The sequence below is a fragment of the Salvelinus sp. IW2-2015 genome, unplaced genomic scaffold (genome assembly GCF_002910315.2).
Source record: "Salvelinus sp. IW2-2015 unplaced genomic scaffold, ASM291031v2 Un_scaffold1708, whole genome shotgun sequence".
In the NCBI taxonomy this organism is placed as follows: domain Eukaryota; kingdom Metazoa; phylum Chordata; class Actinopteri; order Salmoniformes; family Salmonidae; genus Salvelinus; species Salvelinus sp. IW2-2015.
The window spans coordinates 75,283-89,705 of NW_019943099.1; the positions used below are offsets into that span (position 1 = coordinate 75,283).

The 14,423-nt window shown below is 43.4% G+C and overlaps 1 protein-coding gene across 1 annotated transcript in view; it reads left to right on the forward strand.

Moving 5' to 3' along the window:
• best1 (bestrophin 1) overlaps positions 1–14,070 on the forward strand; it is a 22,729-nt gene extending 8,659 nt beyond the window's left edge. Inside the window, 9 exon segments of the mRNA XM_070439502.1 lie at positions 4,456–4,689; positions 5,725–5,879; positions 6,198–6,280; positions 6,867–6,975; positions 6,977–7,000; positions 7,338–7,418; positions 8,050–8,201; positions 12,322–13,129; positions 13,223–14,070. Of these exon segments, the coding sequence (XP_070295603.1) occupies positions 4,456–4,689; positions 5,725–5,879; positions 6,198–6,280; positions 6,867–6,975; positions 6,977–7,000; positions 7,338–7,418; positions 8,050–8,201; positions 12,322–13,129; positions 13,223–13,516 (1,940 nt within the window). The 3' untranslated portion in view covers positions 13,517–14,070.
• Positions 14,071–14,423: the final 353 nt, after the last annotated feature.

Below are 14,423 nucleotides of genomic sequence, written 5' to 3' on the forward strand. Positions count from 1 at the left end.
TCTGCGCGGCCCATGCTGTCACAGGCACAGATAATAAAGAGGAGTCCATTATCTATTCCTATGGAGCATGCCCAATGCTGCACAGGCACTATAATGCACAGATATAAAGATGCAGTCCTCTATCTATCTCTATGTTTATTGACCGCTATTTTGAGTTTTCTGTGGTTAAGCATCGTAATCCGATTGAAGAATTCCAGAGGAGCCTGCCTGAGGGGAAAGCGGCCTCATAAGAATGGCTGGAACGGAGCGAATGAGAATGGCAATCAAACCAATTACTGGTGTTTGATGTATTTGGATACCGTTCAACTTAATCCGTTCCAGCCATTGTATGTTCCTCCCCATGCCACAAACCTCCTGTGGTATGTGATATTATTGAGGTAAATAAATTGGGCTGTGGGTGTTTGGTTTTTGGCAATAATAAAAAATTAAAAATGGTGTTGTTACTTTTTAAACTTTTTATTTGTTTCTCAAGTTGTGTTGTACACAAGATTTGTTGGAGATTAGCTCGGAGGTTACAGACCTTACAAATGCCAGCTTTGGTGGAAACAGCTTACCAACATCAAGTGACCGGAGGTCTACAAGTCCTTCCCTCTCCTTCCCTTCTCCCACATCCGTTCTTCTCCAACATTCAGAACTGGCAACGCCACTTTCCCTTATCGCACAAGTGAGTAATTCACATACAATCTGATCTGATCAATCATCTATAGTTCTGACGGACACAATGGGGATATAGCATAAAGGATATGCTGATATTGCTTTAATTTGTCTGTGATTTGCCCAGTGAGTTTATTGTAAATATGCATATACAATCAATCTGACACTCTGTAGTTAACGTAAATATTGAATAGAGTGAAGATTTAGACTAAAGGAATATAAATATGCGGAATATGTTCTCGACTAAGTTGGGACAGCTTTATTTTAAATTTTTTTTATTAGGCTCTATTTGATTGATTGTGGATATCTCCGGTATTCACAGTTTAGGTGGAGGAGAACACGGTGTTCTAACAACTTGGAGCGGAATCAGTGGATGTTAAGCAGATACATCAAACACGTGGTTTTCCGTGGTTTCCAGGTAAACAAACTTTCCACTGGCTATCACAGCGGGCTTAGCGCGCACTGGCTCGTACTGCCTTTGGTGATTTGATGCCATTCCGTTGCTCCGTTTATTTTCCGGGGGCGTTTTGTTATTAAGAGCCCGATGACTCTCTGTTAATGACCAACATCTTACTTCCCCCTCTCTCTCCATCTTCTGCTGAACTTTCCCTCAATAGCACCATGTCCTTCAGATAGTGGATCCGCTGAGCTAATATCTATAAGAATTGTCTCTCTGGATAGTTTGTTATCAAGTAGATATGTGATCGATTCAGCGCATATGTGTCCACTATCGGTGTTTTGGAAAGTTGACTGTAAAGCAAACAGAGAAAGTGACAGTAGTTTACCATTTGCATACACCAAGGTCAGCGTTCTTCTGTGCCACCAGTCAACCTACTCATCCAGCTAACCAGCCAGCCAAGGCCAGCTATCCAGCCAGTTAATCCAGCCAGCCAGCCAGCTGATTCCAGCCAGCCAGAACAGAGTTGACCATTTTTGATACACCAAGCCGGCAGCTTTCTCTGTTGCCAACCAGTCAACTAGTCATCCCATCATCCATCCAAGCCTGCCAACCACCACCCAGCCAGCCACCAGCCAAACCACCCAGCCACCCATCCATCCACCCATCCATCCATCTATCCAGCTTTCCATCCATTCCAGCCAGCCATACATCCACCTTAATTTTTTTTTTTTCCATCCAGCTTCTCCCATCCATCCAGCCAGCCAGCCAGCCAGCTCTGGCCAGGGAAGGGGTAGTGATTGACGGTAACTTACTCGCGGAGGGTTTGCTGGACGCGGGGCTAGGAACCTTCTCTCATCTGCTCCTCCGATGGAAGGGAAGCATCTACAAGCTGCTGTGGAGAGAACTGATCATCTTCACTACACTGTACTACTCCTTCAGCATCATTATACAGGTAAAACCCCGTCATTTACCACAGTTAACCCCGTCATTTTGTACACAGGTTAACCCCGTCATTTAACCACGTGCAACCCTTACAATTTACACAGTTAACCCGTCATTTAAACAGGTAAACCTCAAATTCGTACCTCGAATTCACACAGGTAACCTCGAAAGCTTTACAACAGGTAAACTCATTCATTTACACAAGTCACCTGTCAATTAATACCCGCATACACAGGTAAGCCCTATTCAAGGTACCCTACATTTACAGCAGGTACCCCGTATTTACAACAGGTAAACTAAAACATTTTACACCATTAACCTCATCTGATCTAAGAAGAGAGACGGTCTATCTTACTTAGTATAAATTAAACCTCTTATACAGTGGACCATGCATTTGTGTATTTCTTGTGCTATACACGGTATTGCTGCTCCCTTTCAAATCATTAGATCACAGCAACTTTGTACAGATCAAATGCCATGGGGAACTGTTGTGGAATATTCAGTCTCCCTTTTCTTTTCTGCAATGTTGTCCCTCCCCTCCCTCTTCAAGAGTTCAATCATACAGGAGCTTAGTTAAATCTTTGTTGACCAGAAACTGTTTCGTCTCCCCAGGGTTTGTGTTGAAATGAGGGTCAGAAGAGGCTGTTTGAAGAAGCTGGCCATCTAACTTTTGACCGTTACGCAGAAACTCATCCCTGTGTCCTTCGTAATGGTGATACTGCTCTTGCCTGTCTGAGCTTGAATCTTTATGCTGTTCGCTCTGGCGTCTGTTCTGCTCTGCTATTATGCTTCTGTCAGCCTCCCTGTCTGCTCTGCTACTTTCTTTGCTCTTGTTGGTTTCTATTCGCCTTTCTGTCTTATGTTATGCTCTGTTATGTTATGCTCTGTTCTTTCTCTGCTTATGATCATGCTCTGGTATGTTATAGCTCTGTTAGTTCGTGATGTTATGCTCTGCTATGTTTATGCTCATTTCGTGATGTTATGCTCTGCTTCTGCTCTGCTATGTTATGCTCTGTATCTGCTCTGTGATTGCTCTGCGTATGTTATGCTTGCTCTGTTCTGCTCTGCTTATTGTTATGCTTCTGCTATGTTATGCTCTGTTATGTTATTGCTCTGTTTGCTACTGCTATGTTATGCTCTCTGCTATGTTTATGCCTGATTTATTGGGTTTTTTGACTCTTGTGTATGTTATGCTCTGTGAGTATGCTCTGTATGACTCTGTTATGTCTCTATTGCTCTGTTATGTTTGCTCTTGCTATGTTATGCTCGTTATGTTATGCTCTGCTATGTTATGCTCTGTTATTGCCTGCCTATGTTATCCTCTGCTATTGTTATGGCTCTGTGATGTCATGCTCTTGCTCATGGCTCTGTTATGTTACTGCTCTTGCCTTTATTGCTCTGTTATGTTGATGCTCTGTTTATGTTTACTCGCTTGCTTTATGCCTGTTATGTTATGCTCTGTTTGTTATGCTCTGTTATGTTATGCTCTGTTATGTTATGCTCTGCTATGTTATGCTCTGTTATGTTATGCTCTGCTATGTTATACTCTGTTATGTTATGCTCTGTTATGTTATGCTCTGCTATGCTCTGTTATGTTATGCTCTGTTATGTTATATTCTATGCTGTCTAACTGATTTGTACACATCAGGGTTTTGTGCACAGCAGGGTTCGGGTCAACTGCATTTCTGAAATTCCAGTTGTCCTCATTGCTTACAATTGGATTGGAATTTCTTTTTACTTTCTGAATTGAAGTGGAATTGACCCTTTCAAACACTGGTGCTCAGTAATCATTTAGCCACTCACTCTCAGTCAACACGTCAACACTTCTCAAGCACAGACAACCTCCTTTGACAGACGGCATCAACAATTCTGAACTTCTCTACACAAAAACTTTAGCAGGTTACAAGTAAACACAGTGCGGTAGTGTGGGGGCAAAGAGCACCATTTTGAGGTCTCTGTACAGAGCCTCCTCTCTTTTCATTGTTCTGTCTTTGAAAGCAAAGAATGTAAAAAAAAWATTCAAATAGGTATATATGTATATTGTTTAGTATATATGTACAGTTGAAGTCGGAAGTTTACATACACCTTAGCCAAATACAGTTAAACTCAGTTTTCCACAATCCTTGACATTTAATCCTAGTAAAGTGTTCCCTGTCTTAGGTCAGTTAGGATCACCACTTTATTTTATGAATGTGAAATGTCAGAATAATAGTAAAGAGACTCATTTATTTCAGCTTTTATTTCTTTCCTCACATTCCCAGTGGGTCAGAAGTTTACATAAACTCAATTAGTATTTGGTAGCATTGCCTTTAAATTGTTTAACTTGGGTCAAACTACAAAACATGTTGATGTTGGGGTGGTGCTGGAGAAGATMAATATGAAGTAGAAATTTCCCTTTTTAATGTCATTGATAAATAACATATTTTTTTGTCGTCTCCATGTGTGTTTGTCTCCCGCAGGTTTTTATGTGACTCTGGTGGTGTCTCGGTGGTGGGGTCAGTTTGAGAGTGTTCCCTGGCCGGACCGTCTGGGTGCGCTGGTGGGCGCTCACATCCGTGGTACCGACGAGAGCGCCAGGCTGACCCGCCGGACCCTGATGCGGTACGCCAACCTGTCCGGCGTGCTCATCTACCGATCGGTCAGCACGGCAGTCTACAAGAGGTTCCCCACCATGAAGCACCTGGTGCAGGCAGGTACGACCTACGACCTCAAGCCTATGACCCCTAACCCTTACCCTCGTTGACTTCTAGGGTACGACACCAAACCTAGCCATAACCCTTAACRTAGTTGACCCCAAGAMGTTCCCCACCATGAAGCKCCTGGTGCAGGTAKTGTAGGTACACTGTGATGTCATAAACAGCCAGGTTCGCTGTGATGTCTGATGTCACAACGCTCTACACCCTAGAGTTAAAACTCCCAGCTCAACAGACTCTACAGGGCAGAGTAAAATAGCACATCTCACCTGTATTCTCAGTGCCACCCCAAACAGATACCACAGCGAGTGCTAAACTAGCTTGCTTGTAATCTAGAACGTTACATTTACACTTTAGTTTAACTCTTTTTAAAACATGTTATATAACCAGGTACATTGGCTGAGAACACATTCTCATTTACGGCAGCAACCTGGGGAAGAGTTACAGGGGATGAATGAGCCAATAGTAAGGTGGGGATGATTAGGTGGCCATATTGGGAATGTAGCCAGGACACCGGGGTGAACACCCCTACTCTTACGCTAAGTTCCATGGGATCTTTAGTGACCACAGAGAGTCAGGACACACATTTTAACATCCAATCCGAAAGACAGCACCCTACACAGGGCAGTCTCCCCAAACACTGCCCTGGGGTATTATTTTAGACCAGAGGAAAGAGTGCCTCCTACTGGCCCTCCAACACCACTTCCTGCAGCATCTGGCCTCCCATCCAGGGACGGACCAGGACCAACCCTGCTTAGCTTCAGAGGCAAGCCAGCAGTGGGATGCAGGGTGCTATGCTGCTAGTGAGGAAATAACAGAGTTAGAGGGGAGTTCCTCGATGCTGTAGCCAGCTGCTATTATTAGGTCATAATGTTGGTTATCACAGTAAATGCCAGTATCCCCCACCCAGATCAAGCTTAGTCCTGGACTAAAACACTCTGTCAATTTGAGAACGACACTAGAAGTAGGTTAAATCTGGGTTCTCTTACAGAAGGTTTGAAGCTCCTCCTGATTCCTACCCTCCGTGTCTCTCAGGCCTGATGACAGCAGAGGAACATAGGCAGTTGGAGGAGTTGCCCTCACCTCATAACAAGTTCTGGGTTCCTTGTATGTGGTTTGTTAACCTGGCGCTGAGGGCCCGCACCGAGGGACGCATCAACAATGATGTGGCGCTATCAGCCATTCTCAATGTAAGTTTCTCTCTCTGTCTGTCTGTGTGTCTGTGTGTCTGTGTGTCTGTGTGTCTGTGTGTCTGTCTGTGTGCCTATGTGTGTGCCTGTGTGTCTGTCTCTCTGTGTGTCTTCTGATTTGTGCCGTGGTTTGCTTCTGTGTGTCTCTCTGTGTGCCTGTGTGTCTCTGTGTCTGTGTGTCCTGTGTGTCTGTCTGTATGTGTGCTTGTCTGTGTGCCTGTGTGTCTGTGTGCCTGTGTGTCTGTCTCTCTGTGTGTCTGTCTCTCTGTGTGTCTGTGTGTGTTTTTTCAGATTCTCCATCTTATCTCCTCTCTGCAGGAATTAAATACATTGCGGACACAGTGTATGAAGCTATACAGTTATGATTGGATCAGCCTACCCCTTGTGTACACCCAGGTTCTGTTATCTACGTGTAGTAATAGTAGTGTAGTAGTAGTAGTAGAGTAGTAGTAGTAGTAGTAGTGGTGGTGGTGGTGGTGGTGGTATAGTGGTGTGCAGTAGTAGTAGTAGTAGTAGTAGTAGAGTTGTAGTAGGTTTGTATGGAGTAAATGCCCCCGATAGGTGGTAGGCTAGTAGGGTTGATGGAGTGGTGGTGCGGAGAGTAGTAGTGAGTGTATAGTAGTAGTCAAGTAGTAGTAGTAGTAGTATAGTGAGTAGTAGTTAGTAGTAGTAGCGTAGTAACTACTAATAGGTGGTAGTAGTAGTGTAAGTAGCAGATAATAATAGCCTCCCATAGTAGTAGTAGCGCAGTCAACTAATAGTTGTTGTTAATTAGTAGTAGCAGTATTGTGGAACAATCTAATAGTTGTTGTAGTAGTAGCAGTATAACAACTAATTGTTGTAGTAGTAGAAACTAACACTAAAATAGTAAACATCGATCTTGATCCCACAAATTCTGTGTTAATGTGTCTGTTATTGTCATGAATGAACTAACTACTGAAGGAACCTGGGTTGTAAGTACTTCCTCTCTGTTATGGTGGTGACGAGTGCGGCCTCTACAGTTTCTTGCCTGGCGTGTCTGATTGGTTCGACAGTTCTTGACCCCGCCAGGGCTACGCTGGTATGAACATCTGACTTCTACCTGCCTGTCTTCACCCCTGCTACAGTTCTTCTTCTATGGTGTAGGTGGGAGGAGGGAGGGAGGAGGGAGGAGGAGGGAGGGAGGGGAGGGAGGGAGGGAGGGAGGGAGGGAGGGAGGGAGGGAGGGAGGGAGGGAGGGAGAGGAATGGGAGGGAGGAATGGGAGGAGAATGGGAGCGAGGGTGGGAGCGAGGGATGGGAGGGAGGGAGGGAGGGAGGGAGGGAGGGAGGGGTTGATGGATGGATGGATGGTTCACTGATTGATACACAATCGCACATACACACAGTTCTTTTCACAATATGACAGAATGACTTCATGATGTATAAAATGCACATTCTGCTTCATTGTGATTTGCCATTTCTGTATTTTTGTGGACAGGTGGCAGAACAGCTGATAAACCCGTTTGGGGAAGACGATGACGACTTTGAAACCAACTATCTGGTTGATCGTAATCTACAGGTTTGGCTGCCTCCATTTTTAAAATCAATTCTTCTGCTCTATCATTTCAGTTTCTCTCTCCATTCATTGCAATGCATTATGGTAGTCTGTATAAAATGTAGGATGGACCTCTCTGTCTGTAAGAAGAGAGCTGCACTCTCTTTGTTTTATATAGAAAGCAATCTGACAGAAACTCCCTCCATATGTAACTTAATTAAGTTAAAGAATCATAAATTACTAAACCCGTTCTCAGGAATAGATAACACTAGAGATCACTTCAGTCTCCACAGATTTGGGAAAATCTGCGTTTTCTTTTGTTTTTTTTGCCCCCTAATTTTGTGGAACAATATACAGAGTTGACTGCAGTTACATGTGCTGGTGCCACTCAAGCAGATTAAATTATAGATTGAGGACCACTATGTAGTTGAATGTGATTGCTTTTATTAATAATAATAATACAAAATTAGTTTTCTAAATGTTTTGCTAGACCAGTCCAGGATTGAGACTTGGGTTGTGTTCATTAGGGCATGCAGAACCGAAAACAGAAGAAAAAAGTCCTAGTAGTCCCTCCCTGTTTCAGACTGTTTTCTTCCGTTTGATGCCAAATGAACACAATACTGTACTACCTCCTATCCTGTTCTATCCCTTCCAGGTGTCCCTGCTGTCTGTGGATGAGATGTACGACACTATCCCATTGGTAGAGAGGGATAAGTACTGGAACGAATCAGAGCCCCAGCCTCCATACACTGCAGCCAGTGCAGAGCATCGCAAACCTTCCTTCATGGGCTCTGCCCTGGACATCAGGTACCTTACACACAGARACAGACAGACACACACCTATTGGACCTGTTTCTCAGACTCCAATTAGGCCAATTCCTAAACTAAAAAGCTATTTTGTTTCATTCATATATATATATATATTTGAAAAAGTGTGGATCATCATTATTTGGCCCAGATTAACTAGCCAGATCTGTTTTTGGTCCAATAGCATATAATAATCCATCTTCCTTGCGGATCTGTTTGCACAATCGGATCAACATTTGTATTAATTAGTATAATCACCCCTTTTGAGTTTCTTTGCCCATGACAAAAATATATTTCTCCCTCCCAGTCCTTTTTCCATCCAACCTCATCTATACTTGTAGAATTAGTTTCCTGTAAACAATAGATATTATATTCTTTCTCTTTCAGCCATGTAAAAATGTATCTTATTTTTTTATGATCTGCTAAGCTATAGCTATTGCTATTCTTATTTCCCCACTTACCATAATGATACCCAAATTTCAATTATACTTCCCACAACCAATGTTTGTAAACTTACCATTAAAAAGCACCATGATGATTAAGTGTCCATATAGCTGTACTATAATAATTAGCAATGTTAAGCATTCTGTATCTGCAACTTTGTAAACCTCCAATTGTCCTAATATTCCACCCACTAAAACCTCCCCCCATATCTAGGTCTGTTGTCACTAAGACCATCAGACCATCAGACCATTCTCCCTGACTCATGACACACCTTTGCGTCCCAAGGCGAAGCCTTGGCTGCCAATTGGCGTTGGCCAGAGGGAAACATGGGCAGTCCCATGATAACATAAATATCTATGAGGGTGCTTAAAACTTCTTAGGGATAGCCCCTTTTTTCAATTTTCGCCTAAATGACATTTTCGCCCAAATCTAACTGCCTGTAGCTCAGGACCTGAAGCAAGGATATGCATATTCTTGATACCATTTGAAAGGAAACACTTTGAAGTTTGTGGAAATGTGAATTGAATGTAGGAGAATATAACACACTAGATCTGGTAGAAGAAAATACAAAGAAAAAACCAACTGTTCTTTTTTTCTACCACCATCTTTGAAATGCAAGAGAAAGGTCATAGTTCTAGCCATCATTCTGGCTGTAATTCCGATAGTGTCCACAAGATGGCAGCAGTGTATGTGCAAAGTTTCAGATGAATAACTTGAAGTATGACTGAACTGCAAGACTTTTATTGTAAAGTCCACAGGTACATTTAGTCAAATCGTGAAGGAGACATTCGCATTCATATTTCATTTTTTCTGGAAGAATATAGTCAAATCTGTATACTTGGACTTTGATTTAGCTGTCCAGGTACTCGTAGCCATATTATAAGTTCAACATTTGCAAATCAACCAGTTTTCATAACTTCATAACTCTGAATATCCTTATACTTGTTGGCCAAAATGAAAAGGCATGCTGTCGTACAAGGTTAGTAGCTACATTTTACAACATATACATGGTTTCCAGATATTCCCGTAAAGCCCAGCTCATTGGCTATCTAGCTAGCTCTGTTTGACCGCGATTGGTGCTTATTTGACAGATACAGTCGTTCAAGTGATGGCCGCCCGCGTCATCAGCGTGCCATGAAGGCGTCGCTCTCTGACCAAATATGGTGTCCTATAAAATATACTACACCCCTAATGAAATAGTGAAGTCTTGTTACCTTCTAGGATCTCTGAGGAATACATACAAACGTGATTTGACTCGTTGAAACAACGTTTAGGGTTAGATCTTCACAGATTCCTTTCTTTGCAAATTGAACGAGTGGAAATACAAAATCGACCGTGCGTGCTATATGGACCTTTTAAGGATGTGAAAAATTATTTTATCTAACAAAACGACACTTCATGTTATCTCTGGGACCCTTTGGATGATAAATCAGAGCAAGATTTCAGAATGTAAGTACATATTCCACCTTCAGAGGTGAATTTATCAAACCTGTCACAGTGAAGAAAGTGTTTTGTTGTTAAGAGCTCTCCTCAAACAATAGCATGGCATTTTTTTCCCACAGTAATAGCTACTGTAAATTGGACAAGAATTTAAGCTTTCAGCCAATATAAGACACTTATATGTACCGACATTTGTTGTTTCTCTAAAATCTGGGATCGTGACACAAAACGCTGCATGATTTACAACTGTCCCGTTAACGGGACGCCTATCCCTTAAGAGAACTAACCAAATAACATGGAAAACAGTCAGAAAATAAAAAATTGTAACAATAATAGATCATATTAATAGAAATAATAATCTTATAAATGCATACTCGTATTTAGAAAGTCCTAGCAAGGCTATAAGCATGTCATCCCAGCCTGCTCACTTCATTGGATTCAATTGTTCGGGGAAAAGATGAAGAAAAAACAGCCTATATATCGCAAGATCTTTTTTATGTCCATTACATGCAAGACATATGTCTCGTAGTCCTCATTATATCCTGTTATAGTCCTATCAGCAGAGAGACATGTAGTCCTCATTATATCCTGTTGTATTCCTATCAGCAGAGAGACATGTAGTGGCTTTAGTCAAAGTCAGTGGCATGTCGTTAGTAAAAATTGAAAAAAGCAAGGGGCCTAAACAGCTACCCTGGGGAATTCCTGATTCTAAATGGATTATGTTTTAGAGGCTTCCATTAACTTCTCTAGGATATGTGGAACGCTACCGTCCAGTATTCCAATGAAAACTCATTGAACAGACAGTGACTTAAAAAAATGGTTAGTCCTCAGGGTTTTGCCTGCTACATAAGTTCTGTTATACTTACAGACATGATTCAAACAGTTTAAGAAACTTCAGAGTGTTTTCTATCCAAATCTACTAATAATATGCATATCTTATATTCTGGGGATGAGTAGAAGGAAGTTGAAATTGGGCACGCTATTTATCCAATAGTGAATTTGCTGCCCCCTATCCTAGAGAAGTTAAAGAATACCCTCTGTATTCTGTTAGACAAGTTACTCTTTATCCACATTATATCAGYGGGTGTAAAGCCATAACACATACGTTTTTCCAGCAGRAGACTATGATCGATAATGTCAAAAGCTGCTCTGAAGTCTAACAAGACAGCCCCCACAATAATTGTATCATCAATTTCTCTCAGCCAACCATTAGTCATTTGTGTAAGTGCTGTGCTTGTTGAGTGTCCTTCCCTATAAGCATGCTGAAATTCTGTTGTCAATTTGTTTACTGTGAAATAAGTTTACTAAGGGTTGGTAACAGGTTGATTGGTCAGCTATTTGAGCCAGTAAAGAGGGCTTTGCTATTCTTGGGTAGCGGAATTACTTTAGATTCCCTCCAGGCCTGAGGGCACACACTCTCTAGTAGGCTTAAATTGAAGATGTGGAAAATAGGAGTGGCAATATCGTCTGCTATTATCTTCAGTAATTTTCCAACCAGATTATCAGACACCAGTGGCTTGTCATTGTTGATAGACCAACAAAAAAAAATCACATCTGAAATTTAAGTATAACTCTGACTGGTGTGTGGTTTGAAACTCTCCTCATTTGGTAATACAGGAAATTGCTACGACACCTCTTCCACACTGACTTTACGGAATTCAAAGTACAATTCTTATCTTTCATTGGATGTGTCAGCATTTGTTGCCGGCATGTCATCCCTAAGTTTGTTTATCTTGCCAATGGAAAAGTCATTAAAGTAGTTGGCAATGTCAGCGGGCTTTGTGATGAATGAGCCATCTGATTCAATGAATGAAGGAGCCGAGTTGGCTTTTTCCCCCAAAATTTCATTTAAGGTGGTACCAGTGGTAGTCTTTTTACTACCATTCTTTATATTATTTATCTTTGTTTCATAGTATAGTTTTTTTTATTTTTTATTTACCAATCAGTTGGGCTGCCAGACTTAATTGCCATACCTTTTGCCTCATCCCTCTCAACCATATAATTGTTAAATTCCTCATCAATCCAAGGGGTTGATTGTGCGCTATAKCACTTCCAGTACCTAACTAGCTTGATACTTTGAGATCTATTAAATTGTTCAGGGAAGTTTCTTCCTTTTAATCACATTCCTATCATCACTCCAGTGTTCCTAAAGAGCAGATGGAATTAAACTAGCTAACACCATCACTCTAGTGTAAAGAGCAGATGGTCAATAAAGCCTTCTTCTTCTTCTCTCTAGTGTTCCCAAAGAGGAGATSGAGTTCCAGTCCAACCTGGAGCAGATCAAGGAGCATGAGGAGGCCAACCACTCTACTCCTCTCCTGGGGGGTCTGAGTCGCTTCCTGGGGGTTCAGTCCCCCGTCTTCCCCCGCTCCTCCACCTCCTCCCGGGTTTCTCTCCTGCGCCGGCGCCCAGGGGCTCCATTCAGCCGCTTCCCCCTCTTCCTGCACTCTGAGGGGGACGCCTCAACGCCAAGCCACGGCCCTGGTCCCCGCCACGACTCCAGCCACCCGGACTACGCCTTCTCCTCCATGCCGCTGTACGAGAGGTCCGGCTTCTATAGCTGTCCACAGACCCCCATCCACTGTGTTCCCCCCGCTATGCCTCGTCCACGGCCCACCCGAGGAACTTACGCCTGGGATCGCAGCTCCAGCTCACTAGCTCCTCCGATGGTTGGCTCTGGAGGTCTGCTGCCCCCTGATACTCCAGGTCATATGCTCCCTCCACCCTCCTCTGCCTTCCCCTGGCTGAGTGAGGAGGGTGAGGGTCCTTGTGTTCCAGCCTTCTCCTTCCCTGACCCTGGCAACCTTCCGGAGCTCTGCCCCATATCAAAGCTCCGGCCCGGGCAAGGCCTGCTGTCTCGGCGGCCCCAACCTCCGCGCCTCTCTCTAGATTACACACTGTTGGCCGAGGGCCTGCAGCCTGGACCCATCAGCCCCCGGGGAGTGGGAGGTGGAGGGGAGCGGGTGTTCTCCTTTACCCCTCCCTCTCGCACCCCAGCTACCAATATCAACAGCTCATCCTCTAGTATCAATGCCACCAGCACTATCAACACCACCAACCCTAACACCACTACTTCAGCCAACATCTTGACTGGTACCAACACCACTTCTACAACAAACTTCTGCAATGGTACCAACACCAACACCACTACTACGTCCAACTTCTGCAATGGTACCAACCCCAACACCTTTTGTAACCATGCCAACTTCAACAGCACTAGAGCAGCAGGTATCAACAGTGGAACCAATGGTAGTCTAAGCAACAACGTCGTGAACACCATTTCTGGATCCTCTCAGCAAGAAGCCATTCAGCATCAAAACTCGCCCAATGATTCAGGGATTTCATTGGCTGAGGGGGGCCCTCACTGGCTGGGAGCTCTGGTAGTGGATAGTGGGATGAACAAGACCCCTGGGGGGCGTGAGCAGGACTGAAGAAGGAGGGAGATGATTGGACAAGGCCCCTGGGGGATGGGAGCAGGACTGAGGAAGGAGGGAGTGGTTGGACGGACTCAGGGTTCAGAAGTAGTGTTGACCTACGCAGTCTTTCTTTCAGACTGGAGGGTTCCAGCACTTCCGACCAGTGGTAGTCTTGCGAGGCCATTCCTCCGACCAGTGGTAGTCTTGCGAGGCCATCCTTCCAAATGTGAGCGAAGCCTGGATGTCCGAGGCGTAGAGGCTGCTTCTGAAATGTTTATTGGAATCCCACAGAGTGGAGAATAATATGACATTTCTTCTTCATACTATTCCAGCTCGTAAACCAGTACAAAATCTACTGAAGAAAGAATCGTTTGTTTGCTGAATCTCAGAGGCCTACGGACTGGAGGCCTACGGACTGGAGGCCGACGGACTGGAGGCCGACGGACTGGAGGCCGACGGACTGGAGGCCTACCTGAACTACTGAAGAATCTCTCAATCATTAACCCCTTCAGAAAATATTGACTGATAACATTCTGGTCAGAGGTGCCTAAGTACCTCGCCCGTCAATATCTCCGGTGTGTTTCTGCTAGGGTTGCCAAATTCAATATCTCTGGTGTGTTTCTGCTAGGGTTGCCAAATTCTGGTAATTTTCCCTACATTTTCAGAAATCCCAGTTGGAGGATTTCCTGGATTTCCTGCTTATTCTCTCCTGATTCCAGGATTTGTCCAACCAGGATTTCTGGAAAATCTAATTGTATTTGTCACATGCACCAAATACAACAGACGTTTTCCGTGAAATGCTTACTGACGAGCCTTTACCAACAATGCAGTTTAAAAAAAAGTATGTATGAACAATTTGCTCAATAAACGAAAGGAAAAATAGTAACACAATAAAATAACATTAACGAGGCTACATACTAGG